The 27,962-nt window shown below is 39.9% G+C and overlaps 1 protein-coding gene across 2 annotated transcripts in view; it reads right to left on the reverse strand.

The window, feature by feature from the left end:
• Window positions 1–7,064: 7,064 nt before the first annotated feature.
• The window catches only part of LEMD1 (LEM domain containing 1), a 31,624-nt gene continuing 10,726 nt past the window's right edge, over window positions 7,065–27,962 (reverse strand). For both annotated transcript variants that reach the window (XM_077157556.1, XM_077157555.1), the window contains 2 exons: window positions 9,343–9,419; window positions 7,065–7,502 (listed from right to left, as the gene is read on the reverse strand). In XM_077157556.1, the coding sequence (XP_077013671.1) occupies window positions 7,307–7,502; window positions 9,343–9,419 (273 nt within the window). In that variant the 3' untranslated portion in view covers window positions 7,065–7,306. The remainder of the gene's footprint in view (window positions 7,503–9,342; window positions 9,420–27,962) is intronic.

Below are 27,962 nucleotides of genomic sequence, written 5' to 3' on the forward strand. Positions count from 1 at the left end.
TATTTTTAAGAGGCACAGTGTTTCTTTGAATGTCGAAAAACAGAAATAGAGCCTTTAAGAATTTCTTCCATCTGCCAACCCGAAAATTGGCTGGGCAGAGATTTAAGCAGCACGCATGCCATAGCACAGGACTCGTTGCCCATGAGTAAAACACAAACTGGTGAAATCCAACGCACTCGTGTGACATGCAATTAGCTGGATTGTTTCACCAGCCAGCACTTCACTTAACAGTTCGGCAATCAGAGAGAGAACAAACACCCTTTCTCGGTGGCAGGCCTTACCCTGGGATAAATAGGACATTTACAGGAATGAGCACAACCAATGCCCCAGGAATGACAGCCCGTGAGACGGCTAAACTCGACATAATGAGGTTGATTGGGAATGCCTTTCAACAAGCAGTTTGCTCATTTTAAGGGCTTCTTATCCCAGGGATAAACAGGAGAATTTGCGGTGTTGGTTCTATGGTTTCAAATATTGAGTTGGAATGAAAGCTGCTTGCAAATAAAATGCGGTCATTCTGAAAAGAGGGACGATTTCACTTTGAGGGGTGATCCAGAGATGATTAAGATACAATTGCTGATACAAGGAATTCCAAGCTCTGTAAGGGAGTCCAGAGAGTTGTTGGAACTGGAAAACAAACAAAAAACCACCTTGATGGCTGGGAGCTTGCCCTTGACACAATGAGAATAAATATCTACACTGATTCCTTTCCTGTTGCTGGGACTAGTGGGGAAGAGAGTCCTGCCTCAGAACTTGTTTACGCCCAAGGTCAAGCAAATCTCAATGCCGCAGCTTCTGCGGGGACCTTATGTGGCTGAAGACGGGATAGCGGGGAGGGGTGGCAGTGCAGGTGACCCTTGTTTGGGAAAGGCACCAAATTGGGCCCAGTCCTTACGTGCCAAGTCCCCAGGCATGCTTTAGAAGCAGAAGAAACAGGAAAAAAACAAAAACAAAAAACTTAATAGTGTTTGAACAAAATGAAACAAAAAACTCACCCGCACGGAGAGCTGGAGAAATCTTGGCAATCATACGGTTTTGAGCTGAGGGGGCATTTCCCTTCCTTAATGGATTCCGGCAGGACTCTGTGAGACCAGTGCTGTGCCCGAATCACTGTGTCCTGAGCTGGACTCGCCCCTGGGATACCAGAAAGCTGCAGGAGAAACCAGAGAGGGAGGCCAGGGTTTGAGTGCTGAAAGGACACCCATGCGGGGCGCGGGGCTTGAAGCAGGTGGAGAATTGAGACAGGGGCGCCAGGCAAGGAGGGGCTGTGCTGCATCTATGAGGAGGTACCACTTGATGGAATTAACTTTCCTGATGATTTGTTCAGGATCTTTCCTCCCCACCTTTTCATTTCATTGTTATGTCTAAAATATCAGAAAAGGCTGGTGCATGCACAGCTCTTATTATTGTATTGTGGAGAATTTAGGGACAGGACAGCAATGGAGAGGTGGCTTTCCGGGTCTCCGCCCCCTGCTAGGGTCAGCTCAGCGGCGGCAGTTCTGTGCTGACAGAGGACGTTGGTCCTGGGACCTCCATCAGCCCCACTCCCCACATACACTTTCCCCAAATTACCCGGGAAAGGTGAGCTTTAAAGAGAGGACAATGAAATGCTTGGGACGCACGATGGCACAAAGCAGGGCAAGTACATTAGAGTTCTTTAAGGAGAGGGTCTTTTTTTCTTTTTGTGTATTATTTTTTGTTGTGGTAACATGTACATAACAGAATATTTCTTTTTCTTTTTTCTTTTTTTCTTTTTACTGTTTTAAATGTACAATTAAGTAGCATTTGTTACATTCACAACGCTGTGCTACCATCACCACCATCCATTACCGGAATCTTTTCTAAGCAGAGGCTTGTCAAGGGCTCCCTTTCTCCCCTCACCCAATGTGCACCAAGCATTGCAGCAATATCTCTCTCTAGGGGAACGTGAAGCCAACACCGTTGTCTTGGCTCCCGGGAGCATCTCCCAGCTGCTCCCTTCCCGCTCTGGCTCCCGTAGCGTTGCTGCATTTTCTGCCCTTGCCAAAGGCACGCACATTCAAGAGCGAAGTCAAAGCATGCTGCCCCCCACCACGGCAGGGCTGCCCTCTCCTGCTGCTGCCAACACAACGAGAACTCACCTGCATTCCTCATGTCCCCCAGGGGTGTCAGCCAACAGCTCCTCTGGCCTTGTCCTCCTTAAGAAGTCCTCTCCTCTCCCTAACTCTTAGGCATGAATATGTATGGTGGGCAAACAGGGAGGCAGATATTGTTTTTTGTTTTGTTTTGTTTTTTTTAACTTTTTTTATTGTATAGTATAACATACACAAAGCAAAGAAATAAAAAGCAATAGTTTTCAAAGCACTCTTCAACAAGTGGTTATAGGACAGATCCCAGAGTTTGTCATGGGCTACCATATGATCAATCCTCTCAGATTTTTCCTTCTGGCTGCTCCAGAATATTGGAGGTTAGAGGGCTTAAATATTTTTTTATCATCACAATGGACTTTTTTCCTTCTTTTTTTTGTGAAAAATAACATATACACAAAAGCTATAAATTTCAAAGCACAGCACCACAATTAGTTGTAGAACATATTTCAGAGTTTGACATGGGTTACAATTTCACAATTTTAGGTTTTTACTTCTAGCTGCTCTAAAATACTGGAGACTAAAAGAGAAATCAATTTAATGATTCAGCATTCGTATTCATTTGTTAAATCCTATCTTCTCGATATAACTCCATCATCACCATTGATCTTTCCATTCCTCTCTTTAAGGGTGTTTGGGCTATGGCAAGTCTAAATTTTTGCTATTGGAAGGGTCTGTCACTAATATGGGGTAGGGAGATGGAACTATCTGATGTTCTGGAAAGGCTGGGCTAGGTTTTAGGACTTATCCGGACCAGGGACCCATCTGGAGGTTGTAGGTTTCTGGAAAGTTACTCTAGTGCATGGAACCCTTGTGGAATCTTATATTGCCCAGGTGTTCTTTAGGATTGGCTGGAATGGTCCCGGTTGAGGGTTGGTAGGTTACGATAGGTAGCAAGGTCTACCCGAAGCTTGCGTAAGAGCAACCTCCAGAGAAGCCTCTCGACTCGATTTGAACTCTCTCTGCCACTGATACTTTATTAATTACACTTCTTTTCCCCCTTTTGGTCAGGATGGAATTGTTGATCCCATGGTTCCAGGTCTAGATTAATCCTTGGAAGCTCTCTCTCACGTTGCCAGGGAGACTTTCACCCTTGGATATGACGTCCCACGTACAAGGGAGGGCAATGACTTCACTTGCAGAGTTGGGCTTAGAGAGACTGAGGCCACATCTGAGCAACAACAGAGGTCCTCCAGAAGTAACTCTTAGGTATGCCTATAGGTAGTCTAAGCTTCTCCACTACCTACATAAGCTTCACAAGAGTAAGACTCATGATCGAGGGCATGGCCTATTGATTTGGGTGTCCCTATAGTTTGACATAGTATCAGGGGATTCCCTGATGGTAAGGTTTAATAGTTTCATAGTCTTTCTCCCTCCCTCAGGGGACTTTGCCAATACTTTTTGATTATCTGCTTAACATACTCTAGGATGTTTCCAGGCATTACAATAATCTATACAGGATTAAAGGACCTCTTTTTTATTCTGCGCGCCCTGTGTTTCAGTTGTTCAAATGAGCTATACAGATAGGTTGAATTAAAGTATACACTACAGAAAATTTCAGTTCCAGACCAAATAAACCTTTCTTCCATTGGTCTCCAGGTATTGTTTTCTTTTTTTTCTTAGAAGAGTTATTTTTCTCACACTTTGGCCTCAGGATGAAAATTCAGGCTTCTTAATTTCCCCAAGGCTTTCCGTGATCTGTGCCTTGTCTTCTTTCCCAGCCTCACCTCTCATCACCTCCTTCACTCTATCTTGTGGTTGCCCAAACTTACCATGCTCCCTCTCACATTCTAGTCTTTGTAAGTATCATTCCCTTGGCCTGGAAGACTTTTCCTTGCCTTTCCCCATTTCTCTCTCCCGTTTTTTGACTGTCTTACTTATCCTTTGGTTTTTTCACCAGACACCACCCACATCCACTCCCAGCGAACAAGAAAGTTGCCCTTTTATATGCTGCCAAGACACCCTGTCCTTCCACCAAAAGGACATCACTTAACACTTAATGTCTCTGCGCTTCCCCATCTCTCCCATCAGAGTGACATTCCTTGAGAGGGGACTCTATCTTATTGGCCATTTTATTGTGAGTGCCCAGAATGTGTAAAATAAATTACTGAACTGATGAATGGATAGTGAAACATTGCTTGGGACCAAACTTGTATGCCTTGAATCTCTTCCTTTAAGAAAAGCTTTCCCAAAGAGGGAACTATTTTGTAGTACACAAAGACTCTTTTTTTAAAATATATTTTTATTGACAATCTTCACACACATACAGCCCATACATGTTGTCCAGTCAATGGCTCACACTGTCATCACATAGTTGTGTATTCATCACCATGATCATTTTTAGAACATTTCTATCACTCCAGAAAAAGAAAACAGAAAAAACTCATATATTCCATACACCTTACCCCTCCCTCTCATTGACTACTAGTAATTCCATCTACCCAATTTACTTTACCCCTTATCCCCCTATTATTTATTTATTTTTTAGCCATATTTTTAAACTCATCTGTCCACACCCTGTACAAAAGGCGCATCAGACACAGGTTTTCATAATCATACAGTCACATTGTAAAAGCTGTATCATTATACAATCATCTTCAAGAGTCAAGGCTACTGGAACACAGCTCAATAGTTTCAGTGCAGTACACAAAGACTCTTGACAGACCTACCCCGCTGGTCCTCTGGCTTGAATCTCAGGGTCAGCCTGGCTTAGCCTTGAGCTAGGATTCCTCCTACATAAGCATCTGGCAAGAATGGCTACAGCAGTGCTTCTTATACTTTAGTACCCAACGGAATCACCTTGGGATCCCACTGAAATGCAGATTATGATGTAACAGTTCTGAGTGGGGTGTGAGATGTGGGCTCTGCTGGTCAGGGGCCCATACCTGGAGTGGTCAGCCACTAAATTTCTTATGCGGTCTCTTTTTGTTTGTTTGTTTTTTGGCATGGGCAGGCACTGGGAATCGAACCCGGGTCTCTGGCATGGCAGGCGAGAACTCTGCCTGCTGAGCAACGTGGTCTGCCCTATGTGGTCTCCTTAAACTCCATTTCTAGGATTCTGGTTTACAAGAACTGAGTGACAAAAACAAGGAAGAAGTCTTTGTCGGAGAATTTTATATTTTGTAATACTTGATCTTAATAAGCACAGAGATTTTCTTTCTTACGCATGTGTGGACCCCGCTGCAGGTTGGTTTCCCCTAGACTAGATCCATCCCTCTTCTTCCTGGTCTGTCTAGTATAGAGGCTGCCAACGCTCTTCCCAGTCCTCCTTGCTGCTTGGCTCAAGCACACAACCCAGAGCTGGGGGTGAGATGCTGCTGAAATCTGACCTTAAATGCCTTAAATGCTAACGGGATAGCCTGAGTGGCTGAACTCACCGAAGCAGATCACAGGTATCAGGGCCAGGGTCACTGTGATTCTCTCGGCGTTTCTCTCATGTTTTTTACCCTGTGGTCACAGGAGAGCCGCTACAGCTCAGTATGATCAAGCTTCCCTTCAGATCACCAAATATCTCCTCAGTTTTATATTTCCTTGATCATAATCTTTTCTACACATATTAAACCTGGTTAAAAATGTCTTAAGCTTCAGACTCTTTTTAGGAGATAAAAGTAACCGCCTCTTTTTGCTTAAGCTGATCTTACTGGAGGTTTCTTGCAACAAAATACATGTATAATACCCTATACAATTTTTAAAAATTTAAACTTATTTTCTCATTAGTAAATTAATGCATACTGTTGATAGAAATCTTTAAAAATTTTGAAAAAAAAACAGAAACAAGGACGAAAAGTCAGAATCTATCTCACCACTGATGTACAATTCCCATTTTGACATATTTTCTTCCTGTGTTGTTTATGCAGTTGTGATAACACGATACTAAAAAACTTGTATCCTTCTACATTTACCATTAAAACATAAGCATTTCAGAAATTTGTTTTTGGAGTGATGAAAATGTCCTCAAATTGGTTGTGATAATAGTCGCACAGCTATGATGAATATACTGAACCGGTTGAATTGTACCCTTTAAATAGGTGAATTGTATGGTATGTGAATAAGGTCTCAACAAAGTTGTTATAAACATTTTTTAAATAAGCATTTTCTATGTTATGATAAACTCATTGACATTTTAAATTTCTGTATAATCATCCAAGTGACTGTACTACACCTTATAAAGCTATTCCCTTATTGTTAGATATTTGGTTTGGTATTACATTTTGGTACCCTAGAAATTGCTATAGTAAACTTTTTGGTATCTAAAACATTTCTGTATTTAAGATGCGCTCCTCCTGTGAGTAGAATTACTATACCAAATGGGTAAGATGGCATCAGCAGTTGGTGAACGCTTACTTTAAGTCAGGTATGGAGCACCCTGAATGCTTTAGATACATTATTTCTTTGAATTGTTCATCACCCTATTCTATCCCTACTTTTGGAAGTTGAAACTGAGGTCAGGAGGACAGCACCCTCACCCAAGGTCACAGACCCAATAAATGAAGAAGTCAGGTGACTCCCCAGCTCTGCCGGCCCAGAGCCCACGGCCATTACACTCCCTCAGCAGCCCTCGGTTTTTCTAAACCCGGCTAAATCTCAAAAGCAAAAATACTGCTTTGTTCTAAATTGTTTTCCTTTCATTCCTGAGGACGTTGGACATTGCTTTGAATTTACTAAACTAGACACGCTCCTCTTTTGTTAAATTACCTGTTGCATCCTTTCCTGTAGTTGCTTATACAATTTGAAGAGTGAATAAAATCTCATCTACTTCTTATCACCATAGCTAAAAAGTAAAATGCCAGGCACAGTTCTTCTTTTAGAAGTCTGCTTGGGTGCTGCAATGGTGGCTCGGTGGCAGAGTTCTCGCCTGCCATGCCAGCGACCTGGGTTCGAATCTCAGAGCCTGCCCATGCCAAAAAAACCCACCAAAAAACAAAAAACAGAAGTCTGTTCAAACTTGGAAGCTCCTTTAATGATGGCAGATGTGACCCGGGGATCTCTCAACCTCCAGGCTCTCTCTGACAGAGGGGCTGGCAAGGGCGGAGCCCGGGCAGGGATCTGTGAGAGGGCACAATGCAGGGCGCGGGGCCGGCGCTCCCCCTCTGAGCCGGCCTTCCGCGGTGCGTGGGGCTTGGAGCTGCACCCAGGCGCGCGCCCCTTACCTCGCCGGGTCTGCTCCACTCGTAAAACATCTACGCAAAGAGAGGCTTCTTTTCCACGGTTATGTAGACAAAAACCACAATGATGAAGATGCCAAGCACGGCAAAGGCCACGGAGAGCCCTTCTAGCCTCCGGCGCCGCAGAAGCCTGGCTAGCGGGCAGTAGTCGTCGTCTTCGGTGGAACTGTCTTCCTTGATCGTAATGGCGTTAGATGATCCTGCGGCACACCTGTGGAGACACCAGTGGCCCCGTGGACACCTGGGGCTGCGTCCGGCTAAACCTGGGCATCCCCTAAGAGTGAGCGGGCCCTGGCGCCCTAGTGGGCAACAAGGGTGGATTTAGAAGCAGCCCTCTCTATTCATGAAAAATGATGCGAATTTAAAGTAAGTGATATTGATAACATAGCGCGGGTGATATCCCACAGAGCATCCATTTGTCCTTTTCACCCAGCACCTGTCAACACTCTCTCTTTCAAGGCCTGCATAAGGCACGACTTCGGGGCTTTACGGAGGCCCCCAGCCCCGCCAGGGGCGGGGGTGGGGGTGGGGGTGGGGGGGGAAGCGTCAGCACAGAGGGAGCTAGTCCTGTCCTTTCTCTCCTTGCAGCACAAACACCATCTCAAACCCTGAGCTTCGGAGTGGGCGTGGAAACAGCTTTTTAAATCAGCTTATTTTGCATTTGAAAGAACAGGAGGGTACCTTGTGATATTTTTCAAAAAAAAAAACTATATTTGTACTAATCTTATCTTGCAAAACTTGCCAAAGTTTACTCTGAGGTTAAGGAACCAGAAAGCTTTGCTTCCTGACCAATAAAATGGCCTGTCTCAGCAATCAATTCAATAGGTTGAGCCCTTGATCTTGGGGCTCACCCCTATGAAACTTATTCCTGCAAAGGAGAAGCTAAGCCTACTGATAATTATGCCTAATAGTCACCCCCAGAGGACCTCTTTTGTTGCTCAGATGTGGCCTCTGTCTCTTTAAGCCAACACTGCAAGTGAACTCACTGCTCTCCCCTACCCCCTACATGGGACATGACTCCCAGGGGTATAAACCTCCCTGGCAATGTGGGACAGGACTCGGGATGCGCCAGGACCTGACATCATGGGATTAAGAAAGGCATCTTGACCAAAAGAGGGAAGAGAGAAATGAGACAAAAAGTTTCAGTGGCTGAGAGATTTCAAACAGAGTTGAGAGATTATCCTGGAGGTAATTCTTATGTTCATATAGATATCCCTTTCTACTTTATGCTGTAGTGGAGAGGCTGGAGGGAAGTACCTGAAACTGCTGTGCTATGTTCCAGTAGCCTTGATTCTTGAAGATGATTGTATTATGATATAGGTTTTACAATGTGACCGTGTGATTGTGAAAACCTTGCGTCTGATGCTCCCTTTATCCAGGGTATGGACAGATGAATAAAAAAATAAGGATAAAAAATGTATAAATAATAGGGGGGATAAGGAGTAAAAAAATATTGGGTAGATGGAAATACTAGTGGGCAATGAGAGGGAGGGTAAGGGGTATGACATGTATGAGTTTCTTTCCTTTTTCTTTTTCTTTCTTTTTCTGGAGTGATGCAAATGTTTTAGAAATGATCATGGCGATGAATACACAACTATGTGAGGATATTGTGAACCATTGATGTATACCATGTATGGACTGTATATGTGTAAAGATTTGTCAATAAAAATATATATTTTTAAAATGGCCTGTCTCGGACTTTATTTTAAATTACTGCTCCCCCCCCCCTTTTTTTTTGCCTCTTTCCCTATCTTCCAAGACAAATAGGGATACGTGTCTCCCAGTGACTACAAATCAGGAAACTTGGGTTCTGTTCTCAGACCAGGGTGACTTTTAGCAGCCCCTAACCTCTCTGGCCTGTTTCCTTATCTTTAAATGGGAACAGTGAACTAAGAGACCACATAAAGCCACTCCCAGCTTGGAAATGAGGAGATATCATGTATTGTTCTCCTTTCTCACCAGAGTCTTTTCAGAAATCTGAATAATTATTTTCCAGTTATTACATAATACAACAATTATCAGTCCATGTCATTTGCTAAGAAAACCATTACCTTATTTCCTCAGAAGTTTTAGAATCCAGGCAGGAGCTATCTAGGGCTTTGGGTCTTGCGGTGGGAGCCCCGGGTCTCTAATAAACAGAAAGAAAATGTCAAGAGGAATGTATTGTTTTCAATGTCTTGGCATTTTTTTATTCTAGGAAAAGTCACATAACCTGAGAACTGATAAAAATGTTTGGCACACCAGGTAGTCTAGCACTTCATAACAGAAACTTTAAGTTTTCCTTTGTTCAAGATTTAGCAAAAACATCCAAGTTCTGTGGAGTAATATTTTACTTTAGTGACTCACACAAGAACAATAGACGAGGGATTGGAGTCACAAGGTAAATACAGCATTTTCTTCTTAAAGATCAGCTCTATATTTTGCTCTCTCATTTGTACTTTTTATTGCTTGGAGGTTTTTTTTAATGATCATGCTTCATTCCTATACAAAGAATAAAGTTATTTAAGAAAGCAAGTTGACTCTGAACAAGGACTAGAAAACAATTTAGGAAAATGAAAATGGTGCTCTATAAAAGATAAGGAGTTGGAATAGCCATAGTATTTTTTCTTTTTCTCCAAAAATGCACTTCATGTTGTTACTTTCTCAATAAAGTAAAAAGGCATAGCTCTCTCTGTTTCTTCGCTGTGAAACAGGGTTGCTGTAAACATCAAGTGAGCTTATACAGGTAAGGTAACGCAAACACCTCCTGGTACATAATAGGCATTCAGTAAGTGTTGGCAATAACGATGGTGATGATGATGAATTTCAGATTGCTGTTTTTCTTCATCTGTCTGGTTTTCATTGAGAGCTCATTCATATTTCATATTTAAGATTAAAAAAAAAGATTCAAGTCTTATCTCAAATGCCTGCAATATCCAGGTAAAGGACCCAGTAAGGAATATAAAGAGATGAAGTCAACAGGTGATATTGTTAACCACCATTTATCTAGTGCCAGGCCCCATTCACCCAGTAACTCAATGAGGCCTCCTGGACCAGGCACCTAACACGGTAGGCACCATCATTGCTCCATTTTAGAAAGGAGGAGTCTGAGGCCCAGAGAGTTTAAGGTACTTGCCTAAGGTCACACAGTATTATCAATAGAACAATATGCTTGTAATATACTACAGTTTAGAAACCTGTCAGTTTCTAAAAATAGCACCCCTCCTGCAGGAATTCTTTCCTGATTGTTCTCCTCCACTCAGATCACCCCCGTTCTATAAATCTTCAGTCCTAACGTACACATTTTGGGTTGTACTTTATTGACTCATTCAACAGACATTTGTTGTACACTGCTGAGTGCCAGGCCCAATGCAGACTAGGAGGATTTCAAGAGGCACCACCACCCAATCCCTGACCTAAACAGCTTACCGCAGAGCAAGTATTTTCGCTGGCTTCTTTCCTCCCTAATCACACCATCTGCTGGCTCTCGTGCATCTGTCTTCTCTGTTCCTTTAATCAAGTCACACTATGTAATGTTTGGGGCCACTTATAACTTGGTGAGAGGGAGATGGGACTCAGCCTCAGACAGGAAAAGAACTGACCGACCACCAGCACAGCGTCAGAACCAGAAGGAAAGTCAAAAGGAGACATCCCAACAGCAGTGTCAAGAGACACTGTCAACAAGAGGGCAAAATGGGGCAGGAGAGGGGGCATGTGGGCCCCTGTGTGAGTCACAGGGTTACCAGGAGAGCCCAGGGCTCTCAAGTTCATTTCCGAGCACCAGGACCCTTCCTGTGGACCTTAAAAAAACGTGTTTTCAGGACACCCAAACAGGGCACTTAACTCAGTGAGTTGTGTCCTTGACCTCTAGGGTCTGTGGGTAGGTCCTGCGGTCTCAGCCCCACCTGGTAGGGCAGAGGGCATGGTCAGCCGTGCTGTCATTTCCTGCCTGCCCAGTACAGGCCACCGGCGTAGAAACAGGTATAGCATCCTCCCCCTGCCCCATCCTCTTAAAGCTGTTCCCAAGCAGGGTCTTCTGCATATAGTGGGAAGTCGTGCAAGGCACAAGAGTGCCACATAAGGGAGCGCCATCCCCTCCTAAACACTGTAGATCCATGTATCATTTATGCACCACTGCAATTTCCTGGAGGATGGAAATGAGGGCTCTCCAGGAGGAGGTGCTTTAAAAAAAATTCTAACAAAGATGCGTGGACTACTGGTCGTCTACTCACCAAGAGGTTATTTCAAACTACTTCCAAGAATACTGGAAAAATCTTTCATACGCAAATTATTTTTTAACCTTCTTATTATGGAAAATTTTAAGCACATACAAAAGTAGACAGCAGTATAATGAGCCTCCGTGTACCCAGCACATGCAAATTATTTTTAATTCCCTTAAACTTAAAAATAGATATATTAAATATAGCATTTGGGGTAGAAGTCTGTTGCAAAATCAAATTATAGGATTTTAAAGCTCTCAGGCAATAGAATTCTCCCTCCCTTTTTTTTTTTTTTTCTTTTTTCCTTCTTGCTATAAGGAGACTTAGGTCCTTTATTTCCTTTGCTGTCATTCCCATGCAGAGTTCTCCTACAACACACAAAAGATGGACCTTCTGGTTTTCAAAAAGGGAGTAATTATGGCCTATCAACTTGACTGTGCAGCCATCAATTTTAACAATCACGAAGAACTACGTAATAAGGAAATAGAGGTCTGAATTGACATTAAACACAGTGAACAGTCGAAAGTTGTATGTATATTACAGTGATGGCAACTGTGTAAACACATACCGTATATGCACACGAACAAAAACTACAGGGAAGTAGAAAAATAAAATCAGTTTTTGTATCGGTAGAATGTTTGTTTTTGATTTACTTTTCATCGTTTGAACTTTCCTTTGATGCACTTAAAATACAGCTTTCACTATCAACAACATTTATAGTGGAACTAAAAAAATATTGCTGTTTGTTAAACCAATGGTTTAGTGAGGGTACATGGCACCCAGGAGATAGATGATATCTTTGTTCCTTTCTTCCTAAGCACAAGGGCAAGGATCTGCAAAGATTCCTGTTTTGGCCGTTTTCACTGGTAGGAGACAGGAAATGTGTGGTCTCCTCAGCTTCTCTGCCCTCTTCGTTAAATCACTGGCATTCAAGTCAGGAGGTCCCACCAATCCACACTTCTAATATCTGAAGCACCACCCTGCTCATGGCTGTGTTCTCAAATATAGAGATACACCAAAACAATAAACCATGAGTCCCATTCAATAATAACACTAGCTAACAGTAGCATTTTTAGCAGAGGAATTTAGCACTTCTCTGTCTGCCAGGCAGCATTCTGAGCATTTTACATAGCAAACTCATTTGATCCTTGTAACCAACCTATGAGGAAGGTCCTTGAATTGTACCCATTTTACAGATGGGAAAACTGAGGCATAGAGCATTTAGGCAGCAGGCTCACAGTCACACAGCTGGCCAGTGGTGCGGCCAGGAGCTAAGCCAAGCAGCCTAGCCCCAGAGTCTCTGCTCATAACCACCATGCTGCCCTACAGAACACTAGTGCTGCCTTACTAGGAGGGAACTAGAAATTTCACGTTCTCGAAGTCAATGATATTATCTGGGCAGTCAAATGCTTCAATTTATTTAACCTTTCTGACAACTCCAGGAGGTATCCATTGTGGTCACTGTCCTATCGATGAGGATATTGAGGTTCAGAGAGCTAAACTGTTTGCCCTTGGGAACACAACTGGTGAACAGCATAGCTAGAATTTCAACTCAGATTTTCTGGCTCCAAAGCACCCCTGCCCCCCTGTTTTAAAAATTCTTATTAGGAGAACTTATCATTGAGAATTATTGTTGAAATCTATTTCCAAAAACTGTTTTCATTAATTAATAAATTATTAAACCACTACTGAATTTCCTGTGGAAATAAGATTAGTAGGCATTGGTTCTCTTCTGAAATATTTCAGGTGCACTGGCCTTTGATTAAGATTTTTCCTGGTGGATCATTTATGCTCATTCTGGCCGACCTAAGTTTATCATATTGAATCTGAAAGGGCACTGTATATGTGATACTATGTAATAGTATTTTATTATAGTTAACTGCAAAAAAAGGGGGCTAATAACAGAGCCAGGAAAAATAATAATAATTTTGCATCTCTTTAAATTGATACTCATCAAAAAATGTATTTGGGTGTCTAATAATTGTCTACCTTGATTAAAGCCATTATCAGTCGTCCATAAAGAAATGAAAGTCTGCATTTTCACAAGATGGATATTTTATAATATAGACCCAAACATAGCCAGAAATTTCACGGACTGCCACCTAACTTAAGGTATTTAGGAAGACGTGGTGAGTGCTAAGGTTCTCCAGCCTTCCTTCCACTTATTCTATCAAGACTTGCCAAAGTGAGAAGGAGTGTATGGGCTGAGGGTAGAATACTCTCTTCTTTGAAACATGTGTTTTCTAACTCATTAATGCAACACTTTTTAAAAAGCCTGTATGCAGAACCAGATACAAACTGGCAGAGATGACCTCTTATATGCAGAAAAAGAAGAAGAAACTTTTGATTTAGAGCTATTTAAAATTGAGTTAACCTTAAGTCCCTTTATTGAGTAAAAATGGTTATGTTAATAACATGTCTTACAATAATTTCAGACTTAATTGTTTTAACTCAATCTTGATCTAATAAAGCTTACATTTAAACATTGTGTTCTTTTAACCTAAGAAATGGTTTTGAATTAATTAAAAGACTTTTAAAATAAACTGCACTACATTAGTAAAAGAAATGTTAAAAACCTTATGGTCTTCTCCACTCCTGATTTCTAAAAAATCTTCCAGTTAACCAGGAATAAAATTGGAGTCTTCTTGACTTGATAAAAGGTATTTTCCAAAACTACAGTGAAAGTCCTACTCAGATTTTGCCAATTGTCCCTGTAATGTCCTTTATAGCATCCCCCTTTCCCTCTCTCCGTGTCAGGTTGGATCACTCATCGCATCGCTTGCCATTTGGGGAATGTTAAAAACATTCCCTTTAAAAGCAGGACCAGGACCACCACTATCACCTTTATTCAATTTTTCTACTAAAGAAAGTCTTAGCTAGTACAGTAAAACAAGAAAAATAAATTAAAAGTATCCGAATTGGACTGCAAAAGTAGGTACAGGAAAAATATTATAATTGCATAGAGTTCATTCTTATCGATTGATATATAAAAATCAAGTACATTTCTATACATCAGCAATATATAATTTTTTTTATTAATTAAAAAAATTAACTAACACAACATTTAGAAATCATTCCATTCTACATATGCAATCAGTAATTCTTAATATCATCACATAGATGTATGATCATCATTTCTTAGTACATATGCATCGATTTAGAAAAAGAAATAGCAAGACAACAGAAAAAGAAATAAAATGATAATATAGAGAAAAAATAAAAATAAAAATAAAAAATACAAAAATATATAAGAAAAAAAAAACAACTATAGCTCAGATGCAGCTTCATTCAGTGTTTTAACATAATTACATTACAATTAGGTAGTATTGTGCTGTCCATTTTTTTAGAAATCATACCATTCTACATATGCAATCAGTAATTCTTAACATCATCACATACATGCATGATCATCGTTTCTTAGTACATTTGCATCAGTTTAGAAGAACTAGAAATATAACCAAAAAAGATATAGAATGTTAATATAGAGAAAAAAAATAAAAGTAATAATAGTAAGAACAAAACAAAACAAAACAAAACAAAACAAAAACCTATAGCTCAGATGCAGCTTCATTCAGTGTTTTAACATGATTACTTTACAATTAGGTATTATTGTGCTGTCCATTTTTGAGTTTTTGTATCTAGTCCTATTGCACAGTCTGTATCCCATCAGCTCCAATTACCCACCATCTTACCCTGTTTCTAACTCCTGCTGAACTCTGTTACCAATGACATATTCCAAGTTTATTCTCGAGTGTAGATTCACATCATTGGGACCATACAGTATTTGTCTTTTAGTTTTTGGCTAGACTCACTCAGCATAATGTTCTCTAGGTCCATCCATGTTATTACATGCTTCATAAGTTTATCCTGTCTTAAAGCTGCATAATATTCCATTGTATGTATATACCACAGTTTGTTTAGCCACTCGTCTGTTGATGGACATTTTGGCTGTTTCCATCTCTTTGCAATTGTAAATAACGCTGCTATAAACATTGGTGTGCAAATGTCCGTTTGTGTCTTTGCCCTTAAGTCCTTTGAGTAGATACCTAGCAATGGTATTGCTGGGTCGTATGGCAATTCTATATTCAGCTTTTTGAGGAACCGCCAAACTGCCTTCCACAGTGGTTGCACCCTTTGACATTCCACCAACAGTGGATAAGTGTGCCTCTTTCACCGCATCCTCTCCAGCACTTGTCATTTTCTGTTTTGTTGATAATGGCCATTCTGGTGGGTGTGAGATGATATCTCATTGTGGTTTTGATTTGCATTTCTCTAATGGCCAGGGACATTGAGCATCTCTTCATGTGCCTTTTGGCCATTTGTATTTCCTCCTCTGAGAGGTGTCTATTCAAGTCTTTTTCCCATTTTGTAATTGGGTTGGCTGTCTTTTTGTTGTTGAGTTGAACAATCTCATTATAAATTCTGGATACTAGACCTTTATCTGATATGTCGTTTCCAAATATTGATTCCCATTGTGTAGGCTGTCTTTCTACTTTCTTGATGAAGTTCTTTGATGCACAAAAGTGTTTAATTTTGAGGAGCTCCCATTTATTTATTTCCTTCTTCAGTGCTCTTGCTTTAGGTTTAAGGTCCATAAAACTGCCTCCAATTGTAAGATCCATAAGATATCTCCCAACATTTTCCTCTAACTGTTTTATGGTCTTAGACCTAATGTTTAGATCTTTGATCCATTTTGAGTTAACTTTTGTATAGGGTGTGAGCTATGGGTCTTCTTTCATTCTTTTGCCTATGGATATCCAGTTCTCTAGGCACCATTTGTTGAAGAGACTGTTCTGTCCCAGGTGAGTTGGCTTGACTGCCTTATCAAATATCAAATGTCCATAGATGAGAGGGTCTATATCTGAGCACTCTATTCGATTCCATTGGTCGATATATCTATCTTTATGCCAATACCATGCCGTTTTGACCACTGTGGCTTCATATTATGCCTTAAAGTCAGGCAGTGCAAGACCTCCAGCTTCGTTTTTTTTCCTCAAGATGTTTTTAGCAATTCGGGGCACCCTGCCCTTCCAGATAAATTTGCTTATTGGTTTTTCTATTTCTGAAAAATAAGTTGTTGGGATTTTGATTGGTATTGCATTGAATCTGTAAATCAATTTAGGTAGGATTGACATGTTAACTATATTTAGTCTTCCAATCCATGAACACGGTATGCCCTTCCATCTATTTAGGTCTTCTGTGATTTCTTTTAACAGTTTTTTGTAGTTTTCTTTATATAGGTTTTTTGTCTCTTTAGTTAAATTTATTCCTAGGTATTTCATTCTTTTAGTTCCAATTGTAAATGGGATTCATTTCTTGATTTCCCCCTCAGCTTGTTCATTACTAGTGTATAGAAATGCTACAGATTTTTGAATGTTGATCTTGTAACCTGCTACTTTGCTGTACTCATTTATTAGCTCTAGTAGTTTTGTTGTGGATTTTTCCGGGTTTTCGACGTATAGTATCATATCGTCTGCAAACAGTGATAGTTTTACTTCTTCCTCTCCAATTTTGATGCCTTGTATTTCTTTTTCTTGTCTAATTGCTCTGGCTAGAACCTCCAACACAATGTTGAATAATAGTGGTGATAGTGGACATCCTTGTCTTGTTCCTGATCTTAGGGGGAAAGTTTTCAATTTTTCCCCATTGAGGATGATATTAGCTGTGGGTTTTTCATATATTCCCGCTTTCATTTTAAGGAAGTTCCCTTGTATTCCTATCTTTTGAAGTGTTTTCAACAGGAAAGGATGTTGAATCTTGTCAAATGCCTTCTCTGCATCAATTGAGATGATCATGTGATCATGCTTTGATTTGTGATATGGTGTATTACATTAATTGATTTTCTTATGTTGAACCATCCTTGCATACCTGGGATGAATCCTACTTGGTCATGATGTATAATTCTTTTAATGTGTTGTTGGATACGATTTGCTAGAATTTTATTGAGGATTTTTGCATCTATATTCATTAGAGAGATTGGCCTGTAGTTTTCTTTTTTTGTAATATCTTTGCCTGGTTTTGGTATGAGGGTGATGTTGGCTTCATAGAATGAATTAGGTAGTTTTCCCTCCGCTTCGATTTTTTTGAAGAGTTTGAGGAGAGTTGGTACTAATTCTTTCTGGAATGTTTGATAGAATTCAGATGTGAAGCCGTCTGGTCCTGGACTTTTCTTTTTAGGAAGCTTTTGAATGACTGATTCAATTTCTTTACTTGTGATTGGTTTGTTGAGGTCATCTATGTCTTCTTGAGTCAAAGTTGGTTGTTCATGTCTTTCCAGGAACCTGTCCATTTCCTCTAAATTGTTGTATTTATTAGCGTAAAGTTGTTCATAGTATCCTGTTATTACCTCCTTTATTTCTGTGAGGTCAGTAGTTATGTCTCCTCTTCCATTTCTGATCTTATTTATTTGTATCCTCTCTCTTCTTCTTTTTGTCAATCTTGCTAAGGGCCCATCAATCTTATTGATTTTCTCATAGAACCAACTTCTGGTCTTATTGATTTTCTCTATTGTTTTCATGTTTTCAATTTCATTTATTTCTGCTCTAATCTTTATTTCTTTCCTTTTGCTTGCTTTGGGATTAGTTTGCTGTTCTTTCTCCAGTTCTTCCAAATGGATAGTTAATTCCTGAATTTTTGCCTTTTCTTCTTTTCTGATATAGGCATTTAGGGCAATAAATTTCCCTCTTAGCACTGCCTTTGCTGCGTCCCATAAGTTTTGATATGTTGTGTTTTCATTTTCATTCGCCTCGAGGTATTTGCTCATTTCTCTAGCAATTTCTTCTTTGACCCAGTCATTGTTAGGGAGTGTGTTGTTGAGCCTCCACGTATTTGTGAATTTTCTGGCACTCCACCTATTATTGATTTCCAACTTCATTCCTTTATGATCCGAGAAAGTGTTGTGTATGATTTCAATCTTTTTAAATTTGTTAAGACTTGCTTTGCTCTGTGTCTGTTAAGTCTAGCTCATTTATAGTAATATTCAGATTCTCTATTTCTTTATTGATCCTCTGTCTAGATGTTCTGTCCATTGATGAGAGTGGTGAATTGAAGTCTCCAACTATTATGGTATATGAGTCTATTTCCCTTTTCAGTGTTTGCAGTGTATTCCTCACGTATTTTGGGGCATTCTGGTTTGGTGCGTAAATATTTATGATTGTTATGTCTTCTTGTTTAATTGTTCCTTTTATTAGTATATAGTGTCCTTCTTTGTCTCTTTTAACTGCTTTACATTTGAAGTCTAATTTGTTGGATATTAGTGTAGCCACTCCTGCTCTTTTCTGGTTGTTATTTGCATGAAATATCTTTTCCCAACCTTTCACTTTCAACCTATGTTTATCTTTGGGTCTAAGATGTGTTTCCTGTAGACAGCATATAGAAGGATCCTGTTTTTTAATCCATTCTGCCAATCTATGTCTTTTGATTGGGGAATTCAGTCCATTAACATTTAGTGTTATTACTGTTTGGATAATATTTTCCTCTAACATTTTGCCTTTTGTATTATATATATCATATCTGATTTTCCTTCTTTCTACACTCTTTTCCATATCTCTCTCTTCTGTCTTTTCGTATCTGACTCTAGTGCTCCCTTTAGTATTTCTTGCAGAGCTGGTCTCTTGGTCACAAATTCTCTCAGTGACTTTTTGTCTGAGAATGTTTTAATTTCTCCCTCATTTTTGAAGGATAATTTTGCTGGATATAGGAGTCTTGGTTGGCAGTTTTTCTCTTTTAGTAATTTAAATATATCATCCCACTGTCTTCTAGCTTCCATGGTTTCTGCTGAAACATCTACACATAGTCTTACTGGGTTTCCCTTGTATGTGATGGATTATTTTTCTCTTGCTGCTTTCAAGATCCTCTCTTTCTCTTTGACCTCTGACATTCTAACTAGTAAGTGTCTTGGAGAATGCCTATTTGGGTCTAATCTCTTTGGGGTGCGCTGCACTTCTTGGATCTGTAATTTTAGGTCTTTCATAAGAGTTGGGAAATGTTCAGTGATAATTTCTTCCATTAGTTTTTCTCCTCCTTTTCCCTTCTCTTCTCCTTCTGGGACACCCACAACACGTATATTTGTGCGGTTCATATTGTCCTTGAGTTCCCTGATACCCTGTTCAAATTTTTCCATTCTTTTCCCGATAGTTTTTGTTTCGTTTTGGAATTCAGATGTTCCATCCTCCAAATCACTAATTCTATCTTCTGTCTCTTTAAATCTATCATTGTAGGTATCCATTGTTTTTTCCATCTTTTCTACTTTATCCTTCACTTCCATAAGTTCTGTGATTTGTTTTTTCAGTTTTTCTATTTCTTCTTTATGTTCAGCCCATGTCTTCTTCATGTCCTCCCTCAATTTATCGATTTCATTTTTGAAGAGGTTTTCCATTTCTGTTCGTATATTCAGCATTAGTTGTCTCAGCTCTTGTATCTCATTTGAACTATTGGTTTGTTCCTTTGGCTGGGCCATATTTTCAATCTTCTGAGCGTGGACAGTTATCTTCTGCTGGCGTCTGGGCATTTAGTCAGATTTCCCTGGGTGTCAGACCCAACAAGGTTGTAAGATTTTTCTGTGAAATCTCTGGGTTCTGTTTTTCTTATCCTGCCCAGTAGGTGGCGGTCATGGCACACGTTTGTCTGCGGGTCCCACCAGTAAAAGGTGCTGTGGGTCCTTTAACTTTGGAAAACTCTTGCCGTCCGGAAGGTTCGCTAGCCGAAGTGGCTTGGAAGAGTGCCAGCCGGACCGGGGTCCGAACGCGGGGAGGGTCGCTGGCTGCCGCAGCCCGGGAAAGCGCCCGTCCGAATTTCCTAGTTGGCCCGGGGTGCCAAGCGTGGCGGGAGGGCGCCAGCCGCAGCGGCCTGCCCGGGAGAGTGCACGTTCCCGGGGAGTCACGGGTTTGGAAGGGGTCCCCCCGGTCGCCGTTCTCCGCGGCCTGGGGATTTCCGATCCAATTCTCTCACTTGGTCCGGGGGGCCGCGCGTGGTGTGGGCGCCAGCCACCGCGGTTTGAGGGGACCGCCTGTCCAATTCTCTCAGCTGGCCCGGGGAGGGGGAAGGGAGTGACTCCGGCCGCTTGCCGCCCCGCCCGGTGAAGCACGCGCCCCTCGGCGATCTCACCAGAGCGGGTTCTCTCAGCCAGCCAGCCGTTCCAGGATGGGGTACGCTGTCTTTTTTATCTCTGTCGTGGCTTTGGGAGCTGTTCTGTATCATTTCTACTTCCTTAGTAGCTGTCCTGGAGGAGAAACTAAGATCCGCGCGTCTTACTAAGCCGCCATCTTCTCCGGAAGTCCAGCAATATATAATTTAAAATATAATTCAAAAAAGATATTCCCAAGAGCAACAAAAATTAAAATGCTATGTAATAATAAATCTGACAAACAATGTGCATCACCGTTATTGAGAAAGCTATAAAATCTTACTGAAGGGTGTTAAAGAAGATCACACTAAATGTAAAGGGAATACCCAACAGAGTAAAGATTCAGCACTTTCCAAATTTATAGAGACAAAATTCCAATCAAAATTTTCTGCGGAACTTAATAAACTTATTCTAAAATCGATATGGAAGGAAAAGGTGATAAGTAAAATAAAACACCATTTTAGAACAACAACAAAGTGAGGATTTTGCTATGGCAATTAAGATGACATGTTATCAGCACAGGCCAAATAAGTCTGTCAATACATCAGAAAATACAGCCCATATATATATGGAAACTTGAGATATGACAAGAACTAACAATGCAGATAAGAAAAGAAAGGATGTAGTGTAAAAAAAAAAAAGCTATTGAGGACAAGATGTGGTAGGCATAATTCTCTCTATTTTTTCTGCAAAGTACGAAAAACCTTGGACATAATATATAAAACAAATATAAGAAGACTCTGAAAGGTGGAGAGAAGGCAGATAGGCTAGGGATCTGAAAAAAGCAGAGAATGACAAGGAAGAAAGAAAAATAGAAAAAGTAAAAATATGGATAAATACAATAGACTTTCTTCTTCTCTTGAACTTTTAAAATAATTTTTGAAGCTTAAATTATAACGTTGATGTGGTTCTCAATGTTTGCATAAAAAACATTTAAGCCAATTCTATTATAAATGGGGTTGTGTGAAGGTAAGAGTTCTACACCTCAATCAAACTCGTAAAATGTTGACATGAGTACCCTCTGGTAAGTTATGCATGTATAACGTAACACCTAGCTAGAGCAACTACTAAAAAAATCTATGGAAATACATACGTTCAAGAAGCACTACAGACAAGTCAAAATGGAATTCTACTTGAAATGACAAAATTATAGAGGTGGAGGACAGTGCGGTGGTTAGTGGCGGTGGGAGAGGGGAGTGAGTGTGGCTTAAAGGGGTAGGTAGCTCGAGAGAGAGCTTTGTGGTGATGGGACAGCTCTGCATCTTGCTTTCAGCGGTGACTGTGTGGACATTAACATGTGCCAAAATGGTGTAGAGCTATGCACATGCATTGTACCAATGTCGGTTTCCAGGTTTTGATGCTGTACCTGCAGTTCTGTAAGCTGTAACCTCTGGGGGCAACTGGGTTAAAGGTACAGGGGACCTTTCTGGGCTGTCTTTGCAACTTCTTGTGAATTTATAATTACCTCAAAATTAAAAGTTTTAAAAGATGGCATTGGGACAATTGGTTATCTACTTGAATCAACAAAATTAGATCCTTATCTCACCTGATAAAGAATCAATTCTAGGTAGATTAAAGACTTATATGTGTAAAGCAAAAGTATACCGTTTTTAGAAGAAAATATAAGATGGCATTTTCGTAAGCTCAGGAGAGGCATGGATTTCTTTTTTTTTTTTTAATTTTTTATTAATTAAAAAAAAAATTATAAGAAGCACAAACATTCCCAAAACATACACTCAGCAATTCACAATATCATCACATAGTTGCATATTCATCATCATGATCATTTCCCACACATTTGCATCAATTCAGAAAAAGACACAAAAAGACAACAGAAAAATCAAACAAAAACAGGAAAAAAAAATTTTACATACCATACCCCTTACCCCTCGCTTTCATTGATAGCTAGCATTTCAAACTAAATTTACTTTAACATTTGTTCCCCCTATTATTTATTTTTATTCCATATATTCTATTCATTTGTTGACAAGGTAGATAAAAGGAGCATCAGACACAAGGTTTTCACAATCACACAGTCACATTGTGAAAGCTATATCATTATACAATCATCTTCAGAAACATGGCTACTGGAACACAGCTCTACATTTTCAGGCAGTTCCCTCCAGCCTCTCCATTACATCTTGAATAACAAGATGATATCTACTTGATGCATAAGAATAACCTCCAGGATAACCTCTCAACTCTGTTTGGAATCTCTCAGCCATTGACACTTTGTCTCATTTCCCTCTTTCCCCTTTTGGTTGAGAAGGTTTTCTCAATCCTTGATGCTAAGTCTCAGCTCATTCTAGGGTTTTTCTCAATCCCTTGATGCTGAGTCTCCGCTCATTCCAAGATCTCTGTCCCATGTAGGCATGAATTTCTTGAAAAAGGTTTCCCAAATGGGAAAATATAAACAAAGATGAACAAATCCAGCCACATTAAAATAAAGAAATTGCTCATCAAAAGACAATTTGACGGGTGCACGGGTGGTTCAGTGGTAGAATGCTCACCTTCCATGATTCCCAGACCATGCACCACCTCCCCCCACAAAAAAAGACAGTTTGACAATGAATGAAAACTAGATGCAATGCATGACCCTGAGCTAGGTCCTGGCAAAGGGGGAAATGCTATAAAGGACATTATTGAGACAATTGGCAAAATTTGAACAATATTTGTAGAATAGATAATTGTATCTGTTTCTTGTCATTTTACTGTGATTGTATAAGTGAATATCCTTACATCTTTATTCTAAGGAAATATATACAGAAATTTTGGAGAAGTCTGCAGCTTGCCCTCAAATAGTCTAAGAAAAAAATGTTAAACAGATGACAGATAGAGGAAAAAAACATGTGACAAAAATATTAACAATTAGTGAATCTAGGTGAAGAGTATATAGGAATTATTTGATGGAAGTGTCCTATAAGTTTGAAATTATTTCAAAAATAAAAACTAAAAAAATGTTAATATATATTTATACCAGGAAGAGAGTGAAAAGATAAGCTGCCAAATACTAGAAGAAATGTGCTATACACATAAGCTGACAAAAGATTGGTACGCAAAATATCTGAAGAGTTTCCATAAATTAACAAGAAAAAGATAAATAACCTAATAGAAAAAAGGGAGCACAAGACATTAACAGGCATTTCACAGATGAGGAAAAACAAGCGGTGAATAAACATGTGAAAAGATGCTCAACCTTAGATGAGAAATACAAATGAAAGTCTTAAAATGAAGTTCTATCTTACACCCACCACAGTGACAGAAGTTAACTTTGGTGATACTAAATGCTGGAGAAGATTTAGGACAACAGAACTCATATATTGCTGGCTGGAGTGTAAAATGGTACAACCACTTTGTACAGCAATTCAGCATGATCTCTTGCACTAAAGAGGTGCAGCAATTCCACTCCTGAGTATATCCCACCAGGAAAAAGAAAAAATTACTCATGTACAAAAGGGATCACATACCAGGAAGTTGGCATTACTTGTATTAGAAAAACATGGAAATAATTCAAATGTCCAGCAAATAGGGAATGGGTCAGTATAGTTCTACCATAATTCTAGACAACAGTGAAAATGAATGAACTAGAGCCAAAAATACTGGATGAAGCCCACAATCAAGTGAAGCTGCAGAAGAATGCTCACACTATAATATTTAGATAAAATCCAAAATCATGCAAAACTAAAGTTCTCAGGTACTATAAAGAAAAACAAAAGAAGGTTAAGTAGAAAATTCAGGGTAATGGTTACTTTATGGGAAGGAAGGTAGTGGAATAAAATCAAGAAGGCTACACAGGGGACCTCAACTGAATTAGCAATGATTTCTTTTTTAATCTCTGTAGTGGGAATGTTTATCATATGCCGTTATACCTTTCCAGGTGCATGAGATATCTTGTAATAAGATGTTTTAAAGGTTTTTAAGTTTGGATTTTTTTCCTCTCCATTGGGACAAATTCCAGTTACCCATCTGGATATACGTAGCTCATTTCTATGTCAATTCCTGCACCATGGTTTTAAGGAGAGAATGGGGGAGCCACACACACACACATAAATGCCACGTACAGACAACTCAAAGCAAGCACTGTAAAGAAAACCTCAGCGTCCAGGGTAAATAAATATCTTGAAGTCTTTCTGAGACACCACGGAAAGGGACACTGGGGGGAGCTCTTTCATCACTCAGGTGCCTGGTTTTCTCCCTCCCCTTTGGCCTCTTTCCATAATGGAAACAGCAAGAGAATGGAAATTAGGAGACTGGAAATCCAGTTCCAATTTTTTTTCCAACTCTCTCTGTAGGGTCTTGGGCAAATCATGTCCCCTCTCTGCCTGTTTTCACATCCATAAGATTAGGGGATTGAACCTCACAGACGCCTCCAAGAAGTCATTCAGATAAACTTCCATGATTGATCATTACCCATAAGAAACGCCTGGACTCATGAACTGCGATGACTCGTGCCTCATGCTCAAGAAGCCCTCATCAGCCTTTTCACATACAAATCCCAAGGGGTGAAAAATAACTTACGGTGCTCCAGAGGCACATCCAGAAATTTCTCTCCTTAAAATAGGTACATACGTCTATATCCGTAAAACAAATTATAAATTAGCTAAAGTCAGAATTGTTAAGGAAGGGAAAGAAAAGCTGAGTTTTCTAAATAATTCATATTTTTCCTATAAAAAGAGACACCACTGCTCATAATTCAGTTTTACGAAAAAATAAAATTTACCTTTATCAACATCTTGGAATCATTGTAATCGGAGTTTGGCTTCCCCACCTCCTCCTGCTGTTCTTGTATTTCAAAAACCAGGTTCTATTACACACACACACAAAATCGACATGAAATCAGTAAGATAAAGACAATATTGATCATTTAGCCTATTTACTGCATATCCAACATGAAGTTGGTATCTCCCCAAGAAGTATGCTAAATTATATTCCTTGTAAAGATGGCATTTAGTTCCTACTAGCACACATCAAAGATAAGAAGAAAGGGCATTTTAAGTAATTATAGAATATGCCATTTACTCTTCACTTTCACCCAACTGGAATAAACAACTACTATTGTGAATAAGGATGCTTTTCATTTCAATTAATTATGAAAATATCACAGAAATATTTCATATCAGGTCCCTTAAAACTTTTATATGCTACTCACACCACTCTATTGTAGTCTTTTAATATATAGTCCCTTGTCATTTTGGGACCTTATGATTGCAGCATTCAGAGCAGGCTCATTGGTAGGCCTACAAGATATCTTATCAATGACGGTAGAGAATGAGAATGATAGTAAAATACATTGAAACAAATACAAGCATTGGAAACAGAAAGACACATAAAGGCTTTCCTTCCCCTTTCCTCCCCTACCCTCTTTTTCTCTTCCTTTCCCTTCCTTCCCTGGGACATAATTGGGCCCTGCATGCCAAGGAAGCTGGGAAGTTGGGACACGGCATGCAGAGGGGTAAGCATGCCTGGAGTGGTAGGGTTGTATGGAAATATTGGGGTGCCCAGTGCGCTAAAGAATTGGAGCAGTAGGGATAGAGGCAGCATGGAAGCTTTATTGTGCCTGAGCCCAAGAGGCAGGATAGTGAGGGGAGGGCCACACAGAGGCTCTGGCATGTCCAACAGTCAAGGAGGCAGTGATGAGGGGTACACAGAGGAACCAGATGAGGGAGGTGGCTGGTATAATTGGGAGATTGGTTATATTGAGAGAATAAGAAATTGAGCAAAACTATATAAGGGGTACTGGGAGCCAGGTTTCTCAATGTCAGAGAAGTGATTTGCAAACACGGAAAGTGGAAAGGTATGAAAGAACACTAAAATGTTGGATTAGAATTTGAGGTATCAGTATGAACTCATGTTGTTAAATTTCTATAGCCAGATATAAAAATAGTTACAGATGTGTGTGTACATGTACATAAATACACACATTTATTTGATAGCTCTGTCCACTGAGAAGCCCTGGAAGCAAACATTCCAGTAGTAACAAGCTCACTGAGGGCTTAGATCTTGGTTTCTAAATACCACGCTATAAAACAAGGATTCAGTGCTCCTGGGACAGGAAAAGCAAAAGGTAAATCTGAAATATCTTGTGCCAGAAATTAAGGAAATGCTTCAAGAATGATGAGGACTTGCCAAAAGAATACAGTATCCATCTCAAAAGGGTTCCCACTGGCCAAATTTGGGACAACATGAACATTAAAATAATGCTATCAATGGACTACAACCCACTGAGTTGAAAAGAATCCTTGGGTCCATACTAATATAAATGAATGAATGAAATAAGGAAGAAGGGAAAGTTATTCCTTACACCGAGAATGCCAACTAATCAATGTAGAAGGAATGATAGAAATTTCAGACATTATTTGGTCATCACCATAGTGGAAGTTGGTTCAGGCAGAGTCATCAGTGGGTGCCAAGGCTAACGGGTGAGGGTTGAGGTATGTTGTTGTCAGCTCATATTATTTCTCCACAAAATACTGTTCAATACAAAGGGAGAAATGATGATTTTATGGTAAGGAAATCTGACAGATGCCAAGGTGAACAGTGCCAGTGATAGGATGGGGAGAGATGCATGGCCTCTAAATCTAGTCAAAAGGAAAAGTAGGATGGATTCGATCTGAGGTTCACCCTACAGAATGAATGGCTTGTACTCTTTAAAGCTGTCAAGGAGTGAATGACAAGGAAAGACTGAGGAACTGTTGTTTGGGATGACAAAGGAGACTGAAGAAACCTCACAACTATGGACAACCTGTGTTCCTGGATTGGTCCTGTTCCGGAAAGGAGAAAGACGTTAGTGGGACAGTTGGCAAACTTTGCATGGAGTGTGAGTGTTGGATGGCAGAACTGGAGTGCTATATGGTAGTTGTAGAGGAGAGGGTTTTTTCGGGGTGGGCAGAATAACTGCTGGACAGCTAATGTGGCTTTATAGCTGCAGCTGGCTCTCAAATGATCTATAAACAGACCACGACAGAGTCCACGCACACAGAGCAAATGGGGTCACAGTTAACAATTAGGAAATCTGGGTGAAAGCAATATCGGAGTTTGGTACTATTCCTGCAACCTTTCTGTACATTTGAAACTTTCAAAATGAAAGGTTTTTTAAATGTTTAAAGAGATGGAGAAGATTTAAGTACAAAATTAAGAAAGGGAGTTCTGTAGTTAATAGTACAAATTTAAGAATGTTCTTTCAGGAGTTATAACAAATGTTTGATACTAAGAGTAACAATAGAGCGATATATGGGGAAAATACAAGTAATGTAGATAATGAATGATAGGATTAATTTAATAATCTTTCAACTGTAACAAAGATAACTACTGCTAAAAAAAATAGTACAGCTATAAAAAAAATGCTATC

Source organism: Tamandua tetradactyla, chromosome 4, assembly GCF_023851605.1.
Source record: "Tamandua tetradactyla isolate mTamTet1 chromosome 4, mTamTet1.pri, whole genome shotgun sequence".
In the NCBI taxonomy this organism is placed as follows: domain Eukaryota; kingdom Metazoa; phylum Chordata; class Mammalia; order Pilosa; family Myrmecophagidae; genus Tamandua; species Tamandua tetradactyla.